Raw genomic sequence first — 22,682 nt, forward strand, 5'->3', positions numbered from 1 at the left:
ACATCTATGGTTAATTTGTTGGTAACATTAGCAATTAAGTATTAAGTAGTAGCCATTAGGTGTTATTAATAACAATAAGTGTTAGTTGATTATAAATTCTAGTTTATAAGATATCCACTATTAGATACTAACTTTTGATCACATATTCGGATAGTGTTCCATTAGATTTTATTAGAGGAACTAAAATAATAAAGTTACTAGTCTCAAGTAACGATAATAATGTATTGGTTATTCTGTCTACGTTTATTATATATTATATTATAACAAGGTTAAAAAATATGCATATATATATTTAAGATTAAATAATTTGCCTACTGCAAAGTGTACATTTTTATTATTTGTACTTTCATGAACATATTACACAAAACTAAGATCAATAATATAAAAAATCTGTTGTCCTTATAATTTAATAATGAATAATGATAAACTTAACACTTTTATTGCCTGAGGACATAGTTTCCACCCCTCTTAAGGGTCTCGTGGATGTAGTATTTTTCAGAAATATTAGATCAACCAAATTGCAACAGATCGTAGCAAATCCTACAAAAATGTTCATTCTGATGAAATATTCGAACTACACGTAACATGTAAGAGGGAATGACAGAGCCATATTTTTATTTACGTCCGTTAATATTTCAGATAGTATTTGTCATAATAGGCAAAACGAGCTGATATACGTTCAAGTATGTATATTTATTTGATGTAGACTTTAGGCAAATTTACTGCCAGCTGGAAAAAAAACTCTGCCTTCAATTGACATCACAAATTTAACTTCTATGCAGGTGTGATAAATTGTATTTTACATGTTTATTAAGTCACAGAATAATAAGTACCAAGTTCAATTGATTCACCTGAATAATAAAATATTTTCGGTGATAAGAAATAGTGTATTTTAATTTTTTGTTATTTTGTACTGAATGTCTTGCGTTCTCCAAAAACTATAGCACATTTTGTTTTACTGTTAAGAGAATTTAAATTTTAAAAAAAAATTAATAAATGTACAACAGTCATCAAGTGTTTGTTAAATTATGTTTAATTGTGAAATCGAACACAATACACCGAAGAACAATCATAACATTTCGGTATAATAATTTAGCAATTATTATTGTTAAGATAATTTCATTTGCCATCTGGTGCCTAATGTATTAATAGAGATATCTGTCATTTAGTATTATATTAAAATAATTTGACAAAACATTTTTGTTAAATTTTATTTTCATTTATACTCGTATTTTAAAGTTTAAACTGACATATGTGTACCTAGTTCATATAGGTACGTACATTAGGTATACAGTTAAGGTTACCAGAATAATTTGTTCCACAATTTCTTTGAATGTATTTGCTCTTATTCAACATAACATGACTATCATTTTTCGTTTTAGATTCTGAGAGGAGTAATGAATGTATTGATTTTACAATGATGCGTTTTTTTGTGGTTTTTTTTTGTTTGTCATCTCGGTTTGAAGTAATAAAAGTACTTCGATTTTCTTCGACATCAACTTTTCTGGTAGGAAAGTGTATCTCGTTGGTGCATTTGGCAGGTCAACATCTAAAATTCCTAATAGTTTTCAAAAGCGACAGGAAAACAAAACAAAAAATTAAGGTTAAACGGGAATTTTTTACAGAAAACAAGTTTTCAAAAAAATCTTTTTTGATTTTTGGTGTAACTCTGACAAAAATGGTCGTAGATCCACTGAATGTTTGTGTTAGCATTTTCTATACTCCATAAAATGTCTGTTGAACTATTTATAGACTTATGAAATATTATATGGTTATTTGTTTTTTTTAAGCAAATGTCGATAAAAATTGTTCGCTAGGTCAAAAAACTTGTAAATGTAATAAAAGGTTCCTTGTAAGTTGTTGTTAGTGGAAATGTAAAAAAAAGTTGAGTGTAAGTCTACAATATTTTTTATGAGCGTCCGAATTTCAAATTATGACAAAATACGTAAAATTTACGAAAAGTAATGAATTTATTTGAGTAAGAAATTGATGAACATTTTTCTTTTTATACTTAAGATTTAAAAATTTAACACAAGATTCCTTATAAGCTTGTCTACCTTGATGAAACAAAAAATGTCTACTGGAAAGTACATATGAACACAAATAATTGAGATTTTAGTCATTTTGGTTGTAATTCGGTTCCAAAACAGACCAATTTTGCATAAGTAAATGTAATATTTTTTAAGCATCACAGATTATTTAGTAATAACAAAATAAAATATCCAAGACTGACATACCCTCTCCACTCAGAATTGTTTTTCGTATACAATGAAATTATGTCATTGAATTTCAATTTAATACCTTCCATTACGGCGACCTTCTAGACACCTAATGTACAGCAGAGCACATCCACTTACCTGCTTTTTCTAAATTAATTTTATTGCATTAATCAGTAGATATTTAATACCATTATAATTATAAATTAATAAAAAATTATTTATTTTAAGATTCAGCTTTCAGCTGTTGTTTAAGTGGAAATCCCGCTATATGGCTGCTGAAAAAGCTAAAATTATCGGTCGGGGATATCGGACCAGTGGTTGGAATGGTTATTGTAATGCAGATTATTGAAATATGTGTATTGTGTACGTATCGAAACATATTGTCTAATCTGCCAAATATTACATGGTAGGTGGTTACTACCATACTGTTCAATGAAACAATATATCGAGAACGGCAAGAATAGTTCTTCATATGTATATCCCCATGATTTCGGCTGAGGCTTTATTAAATCTGGCAGAGTCGTGACAAAAATTATTATGTACCTATGACTCGTGTGAGAGGGCCATATCATTTTTTTACAAAATACATTAAATATAGCACACTTTCCAAGCTTTTTTCCCTAGCTAAACAGTCCTCGTAGCCTAACCTAACCTGCCACAAGCAATCATCTCCATCTGTACCTGTCAAATAACAGTAGAACTAACATATTTTTGTCCAATATTCAAATTGTGTATTTTTTTTGTACCTATAGTTTCTTATTTTCAACTAAGTTATATTTTAATATAAATTTTGTTTCTCTCTGTACTTATTCATACTATACCACTCACTTGACTCTTAAGTTTAGACATAGTGATATATATTTTTGATAAACGGTTAATATAACCATTTAGTTTAGTAATACAGAAATAAATCGAGAATAATTTTTAATTCAAAAACTACTGTTATCTCATACATTTTTTTTTTTCATTTTCTTCGGCTTTCGCTCAAAACCATATGGGGCTGGTCACTGTTGTACACCTCCGTTGGCCTACATGGAAGTGCCTCCGGCAGAAGATCATGGCGAAGAGGAGGCATGGAGGAAATTACAACAGTTTAAGTCTCGGCGAATGTTCGGCCCGGCTTGGCTGCAGTGTAAAGTGATTTCGGTATAACTTCCTGTATAATCCATGAGCAACGGCGTGACTGTGTCTTCGGAATTCGAGACGCAAACGTAGCGCCACTTGCAGTTTTTGTCAATCATCCTAAGAGCTATGAGGATGGTCTTCAGGTCCTTATGTTCGAGTTACTCGTCACCATGCAGGGATTTGTGGGGATTGTAGTCGATGTAAGTCAAGCGGTGGTAGCTAGAGCGGCAGAAATTTGGGTAAGTGTTGTCTGAACGAATACCAGCACCATAGAAACAGAGAAGGTGTAGTCGGTTTCAAGAGCGTTTTCTAAGCAATCACTCTGTTTCCAGAAGCAGTGGTATGTGGTTTCGGAGGCTAGCCACTCTTACTCTACCGGAGAGAGAGCTACCGGGGTGAAAATGTACGTATTGGATGATCCAGTGAGGTGGTTTTCGAAATCCTGAAGGCCTCTACTATTCCAGCCGTTGCACTTACAGTCTGTGTGACTTGTGTAGTCTCCATCGCCGCCGCTGCTCATTCAGTACATGATATCGCACAGGCCGCTCGCCGTCCGTTGTTGTCAAACGTCATCAACAGCTGGCCTGTGGCCAATATCGTCCAGTCTATTTCACTAATGACATAAGTCCTCTCCCTTTTTTGTCCATCTATCATGATAAAATAGTGTTAAGTTTTGTTGGTTATATAATTGTCTAGCTGAATATAGTTTGTGTACATAAAAAAACATTGTTTTTTAATCAATAATTTATTCAGTATACTCCGTACATTTGTTACAGTTCACGACTTCTGAAATCGTTGGAACACAATAACGAAATATCTGGAAACTATCAATTTTAATCATTATAATATTCAAGGGTTTCTCCATGGTCAAATGTAGAGTAAAGTTAATCGTCGTAGATGTGTTAAACTCAAATTAAAATCAAATTTTGAATTTTTTTAAATAAGTATAAACTATTTTACTACATGTAATTATTTTAATAATTATTATATTACACTTATGAAAAATAGAGTTAAATATAATAATAATAACAAATATCAATAACCATAACCATAATAATATTAAAATAAAATAAAAATTATTTAAGTTCATGCAATAAATTATTTTAATTGATGTCATTATTATCTAACAGCCAACCTCAGGCACGTTCGTTTAGTGAACTTTGATCAACCGATTATAATGAAGTAACGCTGGCCAAGGTAAGATATTTTTGATTTATTGAGTTGCAATGTATATAAAAAAGAAATTAAGTGTTATAATTCGATGAAAACTTACTTAATAGCTAATAATATTTAACATTGCTTATTAAAATAATTCGATAACTTGATTTAACAATCAGAACAACTGATCAAAAAAATAAAGCTCAATATATTATAATTAATACTTAATAATACTAAACAAATATTTTTAGATATTTAAATACATAAAGGTGTCATAAAGTTATTGATCGTTATTGAATATTTGAATAAAAATAGTTTTTAAATCGATGATTTTTTTCTTGTTACTCAGCATAACTAGTGGTTGAAGTGGCTCAAAATAAGTGGAGGGATGCCATCAAACCGTATACCCCCCCCCCCCCCTCGACCACTGAGCAGAATAAACAACTCTAGTTACAACAATATGACGTATAACTTAATTAGGATATTGTATAATTATTATTGTTTGCTCATAAAACTAGTCATAGATTCGAAAATTAAAATACAGTTCTAAATAGAGATTGGTACATATATATAGCAAATTAAAATTTTGTATAGCTCTACTATTTAATGATTTGTTAACCGAAACTTCTCATTTTATTGACCTTATCCGGTGCAACTATTTATTTCAACAATAATATAATTTATTTGCACTTAAACAATGACAAATATTCATATATAAGTTGAAAAATATGAGTCATATTATGGTTCAGATATTGAGAGGTTATCTAGTTTTATATATCTTAATGACTTAATATACTATTTCCTTTCTTTAAAATTATAAACACTCCATAAATTTAATTTGTGGCAGTTAACAAATATTATTATTGACTACAATAAAAGTTTATAGTGCAAATCACTTAAAGTATGATAAATAATATAAGGTACGTGAATATGAGTAAACCTATTATAAAATAGTTAGATAATACAAGGCTGAATAAAATAAAATAAAAGCACACGGGTTAATGTTGTTTAGTTCATTTGATATTACCTATAAAAGTCAAATCATTTTTAAAAGTTCCTCCTAAGTGTTTGTAACTATCAAACATTTTTTTTACTTGGCTTGAAAACTTATTTGGTAATTGTATTTACTATTTACTAGTTAGTAACTAATATTATGTAGTCAGTGGTTATAAAATAAGCTCATTAACATTCACGATATATTTAATATGGCGGTAAGTGTAAATACCTAAGACTTTAAATATTTAATTAAATTTACATATTTTTTAAAATCATACATACAGAAAGACGAAGGTGAGACCAAAAATGTTATAGCAGATGCCTTAGAAAGGCATAACTTCTACAGAAAAAAACATAACGTGCCTCCTTTAAAAATCAATTCAAAGGTTTGTAACGATAAATTATTAAATTTTAGTAAGTGGGTCGCTTACTTACATAGTAACATGTACAATACTTGAAATATTTTTTTGACTATCTTAAACAATAAAAATGTGTCATATATATGGAATTACAATGTTTGGTTCTATAAATGTGAATTTTGTATTTATTTTTTTTTTTTTGCATGTCATCGTTAAGATTACGTGGTATACAACTCATTTTTAAATTGCTTTAAAGGAAATATTAAAGAATTTGTGACAGCAAATTTAACATTTACATATATTTTCAAGTATAATCAGTATCATTTTAGATTTGTAGAGTAGTTAATACCTAACCTAACATAACTTGGTAAATATTTATAACACCATGAACAAATTTCATCATAAATGAAAAACAGCTTTATATTTTATTTAAGGTTTTGACATAACATAATTTTATAAAATTGTATCTAATACATGTGTGCAAAAACATTTTTGGAACTTCATCGTTACAGTTATTTAAGTTACACAGGTATTAATATTCTATAATAAAATATTAATTATTATATTAATTAGTAACTTCTTAAACTATCTAATAATGAATAATTTCACTTTAAATGTTCATTTAATATTCAATTTTCCCTTTTTTATATAAATATTTAATTTCTTAATTTGTTTTTCAGTTGAACGACCTAAGTCAAAATTGGGCTAATGAACTGGCTAAAAGAGACGTAGCATCACATCGCCCGAATAATGCATATGGTGAGAATATTTACACCATAAAATCAACAGAACAAGTGACCGAATTGGGCATTAAAGCAGTAAACAGCTGGTATAATGAAATCAAATATTTTGATTTTCAAGGATCAAACGATGACATGGCTGCTTCTACAAAAGCTTGTAATTTTCAAATAATTTTTAACAATTGCCTTTTTTAAATACCTTTTCTTTTGAGATACTTAGAAATTTTCTTTTTAAACGTTTATATCAGTGAATTTGTAGTGTTTTTGAATACATTTGAATTATTTTAATTTTAATGGTGCACTTAATTGGCTTAAAATATATGCATTCATTTAGTTTGACTATTATTGCGATCATTATATCACCGACATTATTAGGTTTTTTTTTCATTAATATATTTTGTACATAGATTAATTGTTAATAGATTTAAATAAGTACAGACTAAAAAAAAAAACAATGTTAGCAACAAATTGATTAGTAAATTTAAATATTTTATATTATTAATACCTATAATTTACAACTGAAATTCAAAAGTATAATATACACGTATAAAAAATAAATTATTATTTTGTTACTTACTTTTAGCTAACATTTGATGGAATGTAATTTATTTAATCATTTTTTTTTTCAGTTCATTTTACTCAAGTTATTTGGAAGGACAGTAGTGAGCTTGGCGTTGGTGCATCGAAAAGTTCTAAATCCGGTAAATTATACGTTGTATGTAATTATGACCCTCACGGAAACATTAGATCGCAGTTTAAAGATCAAGTATTGCAGCCATCTGCAGGTGTTCCATAATCTGAGTCACAACTAAATTAATATTATGTACACACATAAATATTATAATAAAATCGATTTCTGTCATTGTGATAAAAAAAAAACACTCAACAATTTTGTTTGAATTCATTTTTTAAATTTTTAATTCATATAATAATTATTCAATAAAGATAACTTTAAGCTAATAAGGCTTTCAGTTATGTCAATACAAAAGATTCAAAGGTTCGAGAGTAAGATAATTAGTCTTAATTATTTATCATTGTTCCCACAGTTGAACAATATCGCATGTACCAAAACGTCAGCGTGTGATATTGTACTCGTAGTATAAGAAAATAACGCTATCACATTAATACCTATTTTAATAATACGACAAATAATAGTCTATGACTTAAAATATAAATATACATGTACACACATTTATCGGTCAAGTCTACTTTGTATGATTTCCATACATTGTTACATAAATAGAATCATAAATATATAGGAACTAAAGTCTAGACAAATATCATCACCACGGCGATATCCTATATATAAAATGTCTACAATTTTAGTTAATTTTTACTTTGAGTTTACCGAATGACATCAAGGTATACAAAGGTATATTATATATACCTACCTATTGGTATTTTTAACGTTTTCTTTCATTTTCAACTACCATAATAATATATTAGTATAACATTCACATCAATCGCGTATTGATAAATCAAATGGTCCCAGGTTCACATTTTCATCAATGACACAAAAACTTCCGAAATTTACAACATTAGTCATTAGGTATACATTTTATGAACATCAACAAGAGCATAAAATCGGGGCACGATCTACATAACTATAACAATACAATAAAGCGTGCAAGTAGGAAAATATGTATACAATAATATCTTAGCTTATGACAATAATTAACATAATATAGAGGAATAATAAGGGTGGTACATCACTGATTTTATTATTTAGTTTTTCTAACGAGAATCACATATCCACTTATTATTGTTTTAATTTGCATTTGTCTGATATACACTCTGCATTGACAATTAAACCCCTCATTTGTGTCAACAGTTCGAGTATTATTTTTTCAATAATAGGAACCATGGCAAAATAAATATAAAATATTTAATATCATCTAGGTCCTATGACAATGTTTAAAATTATAATTCCACCATTGTAATTAAAAAGTAATGAAGTAACTCATATCATTATTGATGTCATTTTGCTCCGTGTTTATATTGCATTCCAATATATTCTATGTGTTAGTAAATATATTATTGGAACTACATACAATGAACAATTTTGAATCAAGTATATGATACAATGACACACCTACTAAAATTTAATAATTTATAATTACACAGCTTGTAACGGGGCCATCCTTAGTATTACCAAAAAGGCTCTTGAGACGACGTTGAGGTCGTACCTGCATCTCTTGTCTACTTGTCTCCGCCCTACACACGAACGACATAGGTAGCACATTTTCGACAAATTCCATAGTGTGATGTTACTGATGTTAGTTTTGATATTAGAGTGTATTGACCTATTATAAAATGTAAAGGTTAGATTATTATCTAAGGCCTTAAGTAGCCTTTTATTGATGTACAGCATATACTAGCACATATTAAAACAACTTTTATCAGAACACAGCAAGCATATACAAATAACCACCATTACAGTTAGCACTATAGGTACCGCAACACAACACACACCCACACACCGGAAGCAACTATCGGGTAAACCAACTCACTGGGCAATTTACCGGCTACCGGGTTGTTCTACAAATTTGACGATGAAAAACAAGGAAATTAGAGATTCTGCCCAACACCGTAATATAATTAGTAATTATTAATTATGAACCCCGTCCAAGAAATAGTGGCAGAGTCAAAAATAACAGAAGAAAAACGATTCGAAGTAATGTTTAAAAAGGGGGAGAATTATAACGGGGCAATCGTCGGTATTGCCAAAAAGTCTACTAATATCACTTATTATCATTAATAACAACTAGTGGCTACTATTTATTACTTGATTACTAATCTCGCCAACAAATTAGCCATAGAACAAAATATATAAAAATTAAATTTCACACTATTTTCCAAAGAAAAACTTTACTATGTTTATTGTTTATGTATTAACCTAGTTTAAATTAACACTCAAGACGCACAAACTCGTTAAGTATAATATCCTTTACTACCAAATTGTAAATTAGATAGTTTATTTATTATGTTGACTTTGTATAATATATAGAAAAAACAATAAAAATATAAAATTTACAATAAGTAAATTATATAGCCATATAAATTACCTATGTAAATAATATTTACCACATTATATAGAATATTTCATGCAAAAAAAATGATCATAATATGTTGCATGTGATCAATAACCTGTAAAATATTGTTAAACAAATAACTATAACTCAAATTTGCACCTATAAATTAGGTGTACGTCAGTTTAAAATCTATAGAAAAGCAAATAGAACAAAAATGCTTTACAATTTTAATATAATACTAGATGAGAAATATTCATTAACATATTGTATCACAAGATGCGCAATATAATTACTTTATTATCATAATGACTAGTTATAAATAGTTAGTGTATTATGTTCGATTTTAGAATTTCATAGAATTTACCAAACACTTAATGACTAACGTAGGTTCAAGCTTTTGGTATTTTTAAATATTCAAACTATATATACATATTCAAATTGGATATGAACAATACTAGGTTATCTACACTATATTTAGAATTTTATCACACATGTCATACATATCATTATATAAAAGCAGTTGTCAACAATCATTGCATAGTGAAACAAATTGTGTTGCCGAACATTAAACGGTAAAACTGCAGAGAATTTTTAAACCGGTGAACATGAAGCTTTATACTATAAATCCACTTTACACGTCTCTGTTTTCGGTGCTTATTTTTGCGGCATTAACCTCGTAAGTTATAAATCGTCGTTAAATTGCATGTTATTTGATACAATTTAATTTCAGTTCATTCTCAATGTCATATGACAATGGACGAACATTCATAAATTCAAAATATGAAATAGTTTATGGAGGAAACAAAACTTTAAGTAAATATAAATTTCAATAAAACATTGTATATTAAACAAATCCTAAAATAATATATTATTGAAGTGAATAAACTCAGTTATTATTCTGTGACTTAATAAAATATATAATATTATTGTCACGCATTTACTGAAAGTTTAAATTTCGATGTCAGTTGAAGCGTTTAAAATAATAAAATAAAATAAATTGTTTTTTTTTTTCACACAACAGCCAGAAAATCACCTAACAGTCTATATTATATTAAGGTACATTGGCTTATCCACATGTTTCGTCTGATATTTCAAGTTTTAGATGGAAGATGAGTTATTCAAATATTGTTCTGTGAAATAGTTAAGTAAATATAGATACCGACAGCAGAAAGAGCAGCTCATTTTGGATTATTATAATATTGATGGAGCTAATTTCTGTGGTGGCAGAAGTGTGACCAAAAAGTCATATGGCAATTCAGTTTTGCTCGAATTGCCGACCACTCCAGGTGCTTTCCATTTTCAACCATTCCACACACATTATAATTTTTTCCTAATTAAATAAAATTGTTCAAAGTTGAATGTCCATGGCAGGTTTTTTTATTCTATTAAATTTAAAAATTTAAAAACTACAAATTATAAAAATATAAAATTTACAATTTAAAAAAGTAAATTGTTTCATTACACAAGGTATGTATACATTTATCCTCATTTTCTAATATATTTTGTGCATAGTACAATGTATTATTATCTACAACAGAAGTTATAACTTACATTGGTACAATATAATAGTCGTAAAATGCAATTGTAGTTCCTTAGAAGAAAGCATATGGAACACAACTCAAATCGTGTTTATAGATGAATAGTTTACCTCAGGAACGGCTCCAGAGATATGGTTGGGGTGGAATTAGTAATAATTACTAGGTATATAGAAATATTATATTCAAAAAACTTTCGATATTATAATTTATTATATGTTTTTTTTGTTATTTTGTTTTTAACGATATTCAATATTTTAGAAATGCTGACTTGGAAAAGGGCTTTCTCCCCCCCCCCCCCTGAAGCCACTGGTTTACCTCTTATAAAGTAGAATGTACTTTCTACCATCACTTATTAAATTATTAATATTACTTGATGGATATTAGCTAATGGATGATGTTACCAGAAAATGAACCATTATAGTATTGATCTAGAACAAATGAACGTGGCCGCTTGGACTTGGGGACAATTAGACGTCAAAAAAATACAATCAAAATTATAAATCAGTAAATAAAATTAATAAATTATTTATATTTATTATCATATTTATTTGTCAAACGAAAACGAATACAAAATATTTAAATATACAAATTATTTATTATATAAAATATTAAAATTAAAAATGTATCTAAACAATTTTTTATGACAATTATAGGTATACCTAGAGAAATATTTTGAGCGATTCAGCGTAAAAATGATATTTTAGTTTTAGTTTCATAACTTTGAACAATTCTTAAAATACGTTTATCCGCTTACCTGCTTCAAGTTGGCAGTAAGATATATCTCACCCAGCTTGTACTTTTCGTAAACAGTCGATGAAGGACCACAAACTAGTATGTTGCAACATGAACTCCCATTTTAACATTTAGTCGTCTATTAGCTGCTTCAGCGTAGTTGTTAGTCCTATCGTGACCATTCAAAACTCGTAGGTGTAAATTTCAAATATGTAGTGGGAATGATGTCCGACGATCTCTTCTGTTTCTATAAACCCTCCTAACATAATTGTCCTCAAACCAGTCTAGTAAAGGTTGTAAACATTCTGGTAAATCATCTCTTAATTGTTGTATCTAGGTCTTCGATTGGAACAAATGAAAGGGCTAGAATTCTTATAAATAATGAAAAATCAACATCATTTGTATACCTTGAAGAACAATTATATACCCATTTCGTTCATTTTTTTATGAAAGCTTTTTGTTAGATGATACAAATAAGTAAATAACCGTGTATTTAATATATTTTGATGATGATCTTTTATAATGATAATATTATTTTTTAATTTGTATATATTTTTTTTACGCCCAATTGTCCTCACGTCCAAATGGCTAAGTCCATTTGTCCCTCTTCATCATAGTATACATATAAGTACCTACAGAAAGAACAAAGACAACAAAATTATAATAATTTTTTTAATTTTTATTCACCTTTTTTTATCATAATAAATATTATAATCTATATGCTTTATAGAATATAATGTATTTTAATAACGTTCATTTTTCCAAGAGAGGGTCTCTCCAAAACTTTAAATCTAGACTCATGCAGTATATGTGTAGAGTTTGTTTAAAACTATAATCATAGTCATGTAACTATACTCAACAATTTTTTTTTACAATTGCATACATTTATTAAATTGAATTCATCAAACTATTTAAGATGCTTAACGATTAATGGATTGCAATATTGGTACCTATTAATAATTCTCACATTCCGTATTAGTATATGCGAAATCATATATATAAACGAATTAAATATGTGTAGTATTTTAACACTCAAACAAGAATTTTGTGTGCTATATTTTATATTTCAAGCATGTTTATTGAATGGTTAATTATTTCAGAGATAGATGGAGCTAATTTCCCAGGATTGAAAAGCTATAGGAGATTGACAGTTGATGAAATACTAAAAATACAGGAGAGAAAGAAAAATATTGCTGAACGGAGAAAAAAGGAGCGGGAAGAGCAGGAAAAAGAAAAGGAGAACAAGCGAAGACAGCTTGAGGAAGAGACAAAAAAAAATAATCAGAAAAGACTTAATGCCGAAAGAGCAGAACGTGAAGCAAATGCAGCTCAACGTGAAGCGAAAAGAGTACCGCGTGAAACGGAAGGAAGAATAAGTCAGAAACAGCGTACGTCTAAAAATATACAAAATAAAAAACCCAGTCGGGTAGCGAGTACAAAAAAGTTACCCCCAAAAAAAAATACAACAACTATAGGTATGGGCTTTTAAGATCATTTATTTCTATTTTAGTTTGATCAATGATCATGATGTAGTTCAGTTAAATTGTTATAACTGCGGTATGTCGGCCATTTCATAAGTTATTAATAAAATACTGTAATCTATAATCAATCATAACATAATCTTCATAATGAATAACCATTTAAAATAATTAGCATTTAGTATTACACATGTACACTATAATTATTATTTTACATTATACGATGTTATTACGCTTATATATTTGGTATAAAACTGTAAATTATCTACACATTACAATATTCAAAATTATTTGTTTTACTTCATATCTTATGTTTAATTTTTATATTACCTAAATTTCGTTACGAATAAATAACAAACAACAACAGTCTCATAGCATCAAAATACAAAACAACCTACGTGATTTATTTGCTGGTATCACTTATAGTTATATAGGTGTATGTTATAAGGAGTCATAAGGAATGACGTTGCAATTGTTACGTTAAGTATATTTGATTGCGGCTTGATTCATTTATGGGCACATTAAAAATCAGTGATATGCATAGCTATACTGATAGACGGAACGTGGTAGTAGTTCCAGCATCCACGTGTGAGGCAGCTGACCAAAGCAAGTACATCGTACACCTCACATGAGCACAAGATGATAGAATAAACTGTATAGAATAATACGTAACATATATATGTAGAACAAAATGCCATGACCCCCTTCTCATTAGAGTACAGCCTATGATGATATGTCAGTGATATCCTCAGTTAATCTTTTAACCGATCGAGGTATCTTCACTTTTTAAGATAACAAGCACTATCGAAGATTAATTGTATTGTTTATTTCACAACAATACTCAAAATGGTAGCCTTCTAAGGTGGGACGTGTTTTCAAACCCAATAGGTTCGCGTTCCATTATACTTATAAACTTTTTCTTGGCGAAATTTTAATTTTCAAAATTACATCATGCGGGAGGCTTTACACAGTATTTATTGCAGTTTTAAAAGTTTAGATGAATTATTTCAAGTATGAAATAGTAGCATGGAACATGTGAATCATTTTATAAAAGTGAAAATGAAATAATTATTGAAAAAGACATGGCGCACGAACATGAATCTAACGAAGTAAACGTTTTAACCAGGCAGACTGTGAGTAACTCTTTAAAAATAAAATCACAAGAAAACCGTTGTAAAAGATCATCTAAGTTGTCGCATAATGAATTTAAAAATAATATAGAAGTTCATATAGAAACACATAACGATTGTACTTTAATTTAAAAAATATGCACCAAGCTAAAAAAGTATTCAACCGAATATTCCTAAATTCTTAAGCCATTTTCATAAAACATTAATTTTTTAAAAATAAAAACAAATTGTAAAGACTTTTTATTAATTAATGACAGTGTAAATAACATAATTTTATTTTCAACAACTGAAATTTTAAAATTTCTATGTAAATCTAATATAATTTATGTTGATGGTACATTTAAAAGTTGTTGTAAAATGTTTACACAAATGTTCACTGTTTATATTACTCACAACCACCACTATATTCCTATTGTATTTTTTCTGCTACCTTCTAAGAATATTGAGTGTTATTCATAAACTTTTACGCATATTCTCAATGAATTCAATAAACGAAATTTAAATTTTATACCTGAAATCGCTTATGTTGATTTTTAAGTACCTAGCAATTCACGCAGCTCTACTAACAGTTCGGCCACAAATAAATATTAAAGTTATAGATTTCATCCAAGCCAAAGTTGATTAGTTGAATGATTCAGAATCTGTTATTAAGTTTAAGTGATGATTATAAAAAAAAAAGAAGAAATAGGTAATTCCCTAAAAAATTTTTTGGACTTCCATTCATACCACTTAACGAAGTTTAAAACTGTTTTACAGATTATTTGATAAGTATTCAGCCAGATGATGAACTATTACTCAAATTTACTGCATTTTTATTAAAAAATTATGTTCTTCCTGAAGCAAAATTCCCTCCAAAATTATGATCTGAATTTAAGCCAAAGGGAGCAAACAACCAAAACACCCCTAACTACTCTAACTGTGTACGATAAACGTATAACTTTTGATACATAATTATAAATGCAGGTTTATTTACGAATTATGAATGTTACATCCTATTTTTTAGTATGTTTTTATAATGTTATTTTATTTATTTTACATAGATAGAAATAAAATTGTATGATTGCAAAGCTATAGACTATTAACTTTTAAAGAAAAGTTTATAGTATAGAATAAAACTAAAATATAAGATATATAGAGGGAGAAGGAATTGAAAGAGCAAGATGAAGAAGGAGAAAAAGAACGAATACCATGTGAGGCTGAAATGGAGAAGGAACGGTACAGCATGAAATATTTAAATGGATAGAAACAGCAAAATCATGATATTTAACACATAGAAAAAGAACAAGAACAACTCAAAATAGAAGAAGTAAAACTCAATACTGACCGACAATTAAACGGGGTGAATATCAAGAAACGACGACATAAACAACGTATCGAAATTGCTTAACGTAAGACGAAAAAAAGGAAACGACGTACCTACACCTAATAATATACGAAATAGACCACTCAGTCCCGGACAGAGTAGAAAAAAGTGACTAAATAGTATTGGTTATGAAGTGGAAATTCGCTTGTGACTCAAACAAAACTGCCCTGCCACTTTTGAATTTTAATACCAAACCTTGACAGTATTATGTACTTTTTTGTACAATTTTGAACAAGTTAAATACAATTTTGAAAACAATCCCCTCCAACCTAAACACGATGCGTTTTTTTTCCCCCAGAAACGTTTCCGTGTTATCTTGTGAGCATTAATATTATTTGAGTGAAATTATCTATTATCAAACTCAATCAAATACTTATTAGCATTACTGAGTTTGCACGTTGGCTTTTTTTAAGATGTTCCAATTTGTCTGCAATATTTGGGAACATATTTGTATTCTGATATTTTACATACTCATCAAAATAAAGAAAGGATAACTACATGGTTTTTAATTTTACTTTACAATTACTTACTTTTTGTTACTCTTGCTATGTGTTATATTCCTTCAATATATTAAAAATGACAACGATTTACGATTATAAACACTGGGCCATCATCCTAGCCTTTCTAAAATTGATCCAAAAATTTAACCACCTCGTGAAAATCTACGAGTAGGTTAGGGAAAAAGTCCCTGTCTGTCCCCTCAAATTAATCCCATGTTATAATTTAAAGTTAAATTAAAGTTGTAGTCAATGTGGATGTATAAAGGTATCAAATATCAATACCATTAGGATGGTGAACTGAAAAAATGACATCAGTTGTAACTGCCACACAGTTAATATATTAATACATTTTGTGACGCATAATGCAAATTCTGTTTTTCCTCCAATTATTCGTATCAGACACCAGACCGACCACTGCATATATTATATAACATTGTATACACACACAATACGTTTGTCACTCGCGTATATCACTGGCTCCTCCACCGCTGGCCGTAATCCGTGAGGAAGTAATTGGCCGTGATGATAACCGCTGTCTGAATTGGCGGTAGAAATATTATCAATTTTTAGGCAGTGGGGAGTGGTGTGTAATGGGGGTAGTAGAAAAATAGCATATACATTATACACAGAGTCCTCGTTACAGCTGTTTCTATCGCCAATACCTACTAATTACTATATTCTACACAGGGCATACTTCGTTCTTATTTTCCCTTTTCTCCGACTGGACGGACGTCTGTAGCGACCTATTACAAATTGTCTCACTCACTTTATTTTATATTTTGTAAGCCTACTAACATGGAGTGAGATCCACTGAGTAGCTGCCACGGCGGTTTACCATCGGTAGACAGAAAAACATCAGATGATGGGTGTGTTTTTTTTTCATTTGTGGAATATGTAAATCAGGCTGGCAAGTAAATCCTTATTTTCATTATTTATTATGTAATATATACCTCTATGTCTACGAGAGCCCGGGCCCCCTCGAGAGGTTTTGTTGTATAATTATTATTATTACCATTATTTACTCTCATTGACTATTGTCGATGGGATACACTGATTTTACCTATTATTATTTAGGTCGAGTTTAATTCCGTTCAGCTTTCTCAGCGGGAAATCAATTTTAAAATATAATAATTATCCTTTTCTCATAATACATGGTGTCATGAGTTTTATTTACTATTATTATTACATGTATGATTTCATTCCCATATTACGTGTTTTGAAACGAGAACAAACTCCAGCCTTTTGGGTCTCGGTTCTTAGTTGACGACCTAGTCAGACACAACGACCGATCACATGACGTTCGAGACTTAAATTGAGCTTAGAGCAAATTATAGAACGGTCACAATTTTTTGAATATTGTTGCTGAAGAATGAAATTATTTTTCGTTTTGTTTTGGGTAATTTTGGTAAGGTAATGCGCTGGGCCTAGTGCCTGGTCATCCATACCACCCCCTTGGAACGGCCCTAATTAGAATACACTACAACTATTGCAATTATTTGTAATAAGAAATTATTTTATATTTTTACACACATAAAACATACCGACCCAAATGTCTATGTGTATACAAAATAGTTTATTATTTTGAAATTGTAATTTAAAAATACTGAAGAGTAAAGCTTAGCTGTTACGAATTTCATTAATAATAGTTTAATAATACAAATTATAATAATAATTGGTATTCTACTATCTGATAAAGTTTATGTATTATGGCATATCGACATTTTTAAATTATGAGTCATTAGTTACGGGCCTAAATTTATTGATAATTATTATTTAATTTATTAATAACTGTCATGTTGGATATTTTCATCATTCTGTTACATAATTGTACTGCATCATTTGTGAGTCACCTTCCACACCACCAACCTCTGTTATTTTTTTTTCTGTTCTGGAATTTCTTTAACAATAAACTTCTTACGACTTATAGCTTCTTGTGGGACTTTATTTTCATTTATTAAATTGTTCAGTCGTTGTTCTTCTTCACCTTTTACCAATCTCTCCAATTCATCTTCACGATCCTCTAATATTTTCATTCTTTCCTTCTCCATTTGGGTCGATTTGTCATTTGATTTTTTTAATCGCTCTAAAAGAGCTAATCTTTCTTGAAGCGTCAATATTTTTTCAATGATTAATTTCAAACCTTTGGTATGACCATTCACAATTCCTATAAATATAAAAATTAAATTTAAATATTTAATTAAATAACAATATTATGTTAAGCACTACATGACTTATGTGGGTTACCCTTCATGCTGAAATAGCCGGAAATAAGAAAGCAAACAAGTTGGCTTACGCAGCCACCACGTCTTCTCTCTTAACAAAAATTAATCTTCGAACCTCATCCAAAACCTTCAACATCATACATCACAAAATAATGGATGAATGGCAGAAATTCTAGTCAAACCTAACCCTCCCTAACAAACTTAGAAATGTAAAACTGTATGTTAAGAAACTTAAGTATCCTCCTAGCATCAAGAGATGAGAGGAAGTAATCATTACCCGAGCCAAAATAGGCCATTCGCATCTAACCCACCCTCTTCTCATCACATAAGAACTAGCACCAATATGTAATACATGAAATGAGACACTAACAATAGATACACTGAAGCCTGTAAGATTTTCAACAACTTTCTTTCACCAAGCATGAAGAGAACTAGAACCGCAATCATCACTTTTTTCCGAACTAACAACTTAAGCCAAAAAGTAAAAACTATAATTCCCTAAATATGTCAATATTCGTATATACCTACTCATTATACTCTATTAGTTTATATTTAATTAATAACCTTCTTTAATACCTATACTCTGTCCAGCGAGAGAATGCGCCGCGCACCGACCAAATCTGGTCCCCCTACGTGTCACCCTACCATAGGTGAACCGGTTTTATTGGCGTGATGACGCGGAGAAATGAGCAAAACCGGCGCGTTCTCTCGCTGGACAGAGTATAGTTATTACAGACTAAAATTCTTTATCATAGAAGCCTTAATACATTATTTAAAAAAAAAATAATAATATTTTAATTTACCATTGACTAGTGTCAATCTAATATTTAAAAATACTAAAAACTTGAGCATAAATTATTTTACAGATCATGATCATATTGATGATACATATATAGGTAATAGGTATATATGTTTATATATACTGTACTATTATACGAGTTATGGATTATTGTATTATGGCTACTCACCAAAACTAATATATAAATCATTGAATTTATTAAATCATCATGGTTAAAGCGCCTAATATAATTATCATTATAAAAATTCAAATAATAAACACAAATTATCAAACAAATATTATGTATTTCATTACATAGAAATTATAAATGGTCACTATTATAAAAACATAAAGAATTTGAAATTATGTTTTTAGTAAATATACTTACCTAGTTAAAACACGCTATTATTAGTTATTACTACTACAGCTACATAATAATAATTATTATAATACGCATTATTAGTAGATAGGCATTTTAGTATTGTGGTTGTTTGGATATTATACTTATTTTAAATATAGTCTTCAAATACGATTATTTATTCTTCATTGAAAATCTATTAATTTTTAATATAATACAACATAGACATCCAGTGCAGAAGTGAGCAAAGTGCAATATTTGTAATCCATCTGTATATGCTTATTGCTTACCATACAATATTGTATCAAATAAAAAAACATTTCCAACTATAATCTTAAAATTGTTATTTTTTTCATTTTTTTGTAATGATTGTATACAACCATCATAAGTATTTAAAAATTGTATCCATAAAATAATTAAATGTATGCAAATATTGAAATATATAATTAATAGTATTTAAAACAGTAATTTTAATATAGGTATATATTTAACATGTATAGAGTATACTGTTATACGTGCTTGATATATATGTCTACTTCATATATATAATATATAATACATTCACGTATTTTATTTTAATTGAGTCAATCCTATAAGGCTATCCTCAGTTATTCAAGTATAATTTAAGTAATTCAAATTATAACATATAAATACCATCTTTTATACTGCCATTATCAGGTGCTTTGACTTCAAATTGACCATTCAAATATGTTTTTCCTCCAAGAGATATTAGAGAAATTCTAAAAATTAAAATAACTTAATCTCTTATATATTACGAAAATAATAATATTATTACTTACTTCGAGGACACCAATGGGGCTAAAATAACACTAACTAAGCAAAAGTATATCGTAAACATTTTGTAAATAATTTCAACAAACCTAAATAAAAGAATTAAAGAATAAGTTGACTAACGTCAGTAGTTTCACAAAAATATATATCTACTATTAAATCCCATTACCTATATGTCTATATAGAATTATAGTGTTTGTGAATAAATTATTCCTACAAATGTTTGAAATTCTCTATTCATATTTAAAATTAAATACCTATGAACGGTTCAACATAATTACATTCAATTTTAGCAAATATTGTCTTCATTTGAACAAAAAAATATGTTTATACAATGCATTACTATTATATTCCAACATTGCATGAGCCATAAATGACTAATAGAAATATTTTGATAGTTGATACTGTATACTGTAATGAAAATGTAGATATATTCATATCCCTCGTATAATTATAATAATTATTATGTATCGCGTTCATATCTTTTTATATAGGTTGGTGCTTTCAACTAACCTTTTTTGACTACTTTAACTATAACTATATTTTAGTCTAATTATCGCTGTGAAAATTGTAACCGATAATTGACCGAAAACACTATACCTACATCCGCATGCTTATTTAATATTTTATTAAATAACAGAAAAATATTATAGATACAGCGTATTATAGTAATATGTTTGTTGGCTACATGTTGCTAAAAGTCAATACTGTACCTATGTTATATTGGACACGTCACTAAATATAGTGTATATACTTGCTAATAATTAGTTTTTCATTACACGTTTGCTAGTCACTCTTTTACTTAACCGAGGACGATTAGTTAATTGTTGAAGCCTTTCGATTATAGTCTAATCAAAATAAAACTAAGATAATATTCAAAATATTGTGCATAAATTATGTAAGCGTATAGTGTAGCCTATGCTAGATCTAACACGGCTCGTTGGCCAAAAGTGTTACTTAATTGTTTATAAACACTTAAAAAAATAGTTTATTATTTTTGTTTGACAATTAGTGAATCGATTAAAAAATATCTATACAGTCCAACATCGGCACCACTAATGGATATTTTTTTTTTTTATTGGTCATAAAATTAAAAATTTCCCATTCGACTACTAAGGCCATTAGCGTTAAATTAATTTATATACAATGAAAAAAAAACAAATTAATTAATTATATTAAATAAATATATAGTTTTATAAACAATTAGTGTCTTATAAATAGGTACGTGGCAATACTGATGTTGTTAACTTATAATAATTTTAATATTTGGGATTTTTTTAAGAAATTTATTGTTTTCGTTTCGTTTTCTGGATTTGGTTCTAGACTTTCTCCAATGTCGTGGATTATGTTTAATTCTTCTCTTTTTTTTTTGGTATTTTCTACATTCTTCGAATATGTGTTTGATAGATAGTGAGGTGCCACATACTTGGCATATTGGTGTGTCGTCTTTTGCCATCAAGTATCTGTGCGTCATTTTTGTGTGACCAATTCTGGCTCGATTTAGTTTTTTTTCATTTGTGATACTTATGTTAGGGTTTCAACCGGTTTTTGCTGACCATTTTTCTAAATAATTTATTGACTTTTGTAAGTTATTTTGCACTGTATTTATGTTTTTGCTTCTATATTAAAAGTTGGCATCATCAACAAATATGTTGGCTTTTATTGGGAACTTACAGTGTTTGTCAATTTTGTTAATTGCCACTAGAAATAGTGCAGATCCTTTGATACTCCATTTTTTTGTGTGAAGTTGTCGAAAAGTTGATTTGATTTTTTGACTTGGAATGATCTAATTTTTAGAAAGTTTAATAAATGTAAACATAAATTTAACATATTGCTGGTGCATATAATTGTATTGAGTTTTATAATGGGTATTGTTACTTGTCGAATATGACAATTTCATTCCCTAGACCTTGAACTATTGTGCAAACTTAACTAATTATATTTTATGATATTTTACATAAAAATTTAAGTATCCGCAAGTGATTTATTCGTTAATTTAATGTTTAACAGTACTATATTTTGGTTAAATGTAGTAAGCCTGTGATACATCGAGCCTATAATATAGAATATCAGAGTAAATTTGATTCTATGATTATGTACCGTTCTAACTAGTAAGTATATTGGCAAGTTGTTCTAAATATATTTTAATTATGCTGCTCAGA

General features: G+C 28.7%; 3 protein-coding genes across 4 annotated transcripts; 2 read left to right on the forward strand and 1 right to left on the reverse strand.

Moving 5' to 3' along the window:
• Positions 1-5,462: 5,462 nt before the first annotated feature.
• LOC111040412 (Golgi-associated plant pathogenesis-related protein 1-like) lies at positions 5,463-7,487 on the forward strand. 2 transcript variants are annotated; one of them, XM_022324335.1, is made up of 4 exons: positions 5,464-5,713; positions 5,783-5,884; positions 6,538-6,754; positions 7,227-7,487. In XM_022324335.1, the coding sequence occupies exons 1-4, from the start codon at positions 5,708-5,710 to the stop codon at positions 7,391-7,393; spliced, it is 492 nt and encodes a 163-aa protein (XP_022180027.1). In that variant the 5' UTR covers positions 5,464-5,707; the 3' UTR covers positions 7,394-7,487. The 2 variants fall into 2 exon arrangements, with proteins under 2 accessions (XP_022180028.1, XP_022180027.1); XM_022324336.1 differs by lacking the exon at positions 5,783-5,884 and having other exon boundaries at positions 5,463-5,713.
• A 2,594-nt stretch (positions 7,488-10,081) lies between these two features.
• On the forward strand, positions 10,082-13,664 carry LOC111040411 (histone-lysine N-methyltransferase, H3 lysine-79 specific-like). The gene is made up of 3 exons (XM_022324334.1): positions 10,082-10,305; positions 10,360-10,442; positions 13,000-13,664. The coding sequence occupies exons 1-3, from the start codon at positions 10,235-10,237 to the stop codon at positions 13,386-13,388; spliced, it is 543 nt and encodes a 180-aa protein (XP_022180026.1). The 5' UTR covers positions 10,082-10,234; the 3' UTR covers positions 13,389-13,664.
• A 4,258-nt stretch (positions 13,665-17,922) lies between these two features.
• LOC111040429 lies at positions 17,923-20,674 on the reverse strand. The gene is made up of 3 exons (XM_022324352.1): positions 20,529-20,674; positions 20,383-20,468; positions 17,923-18,534 (listed from the first exon to the last, which is right to left on the reverse strand). The coding sequence occupies exons 1-3, from the start codon at positions 20,585-20,587 to the stop codon at positions 18,242-18,244; spliced, it is 438 nt and encodes a 145-aa protein (XP_022180044.1). The 5' UTR covers positions 20,588-20,674; the 3' UTR covers positions 17,923-18,241.
• Between the last annotated feature and the right edge of the window lie 2,008 nt (positions 20,675-22,682).

The sequence above is a fragment of the Myzus persicae genome, unplaced genomic scaffold, assembly GCF_001856785.1.
Source record: "Myzus persicae strain clone G006 unplaced genomic scaffold, MPER_G0061.0, whole genome shotgun sequence".
Taxonomy (NCBI): Eukaryota; Metazoa; Arthropoda; class Insecta; order Hemiptera; family Aphididae; genus Myzus; species Myzus persicae.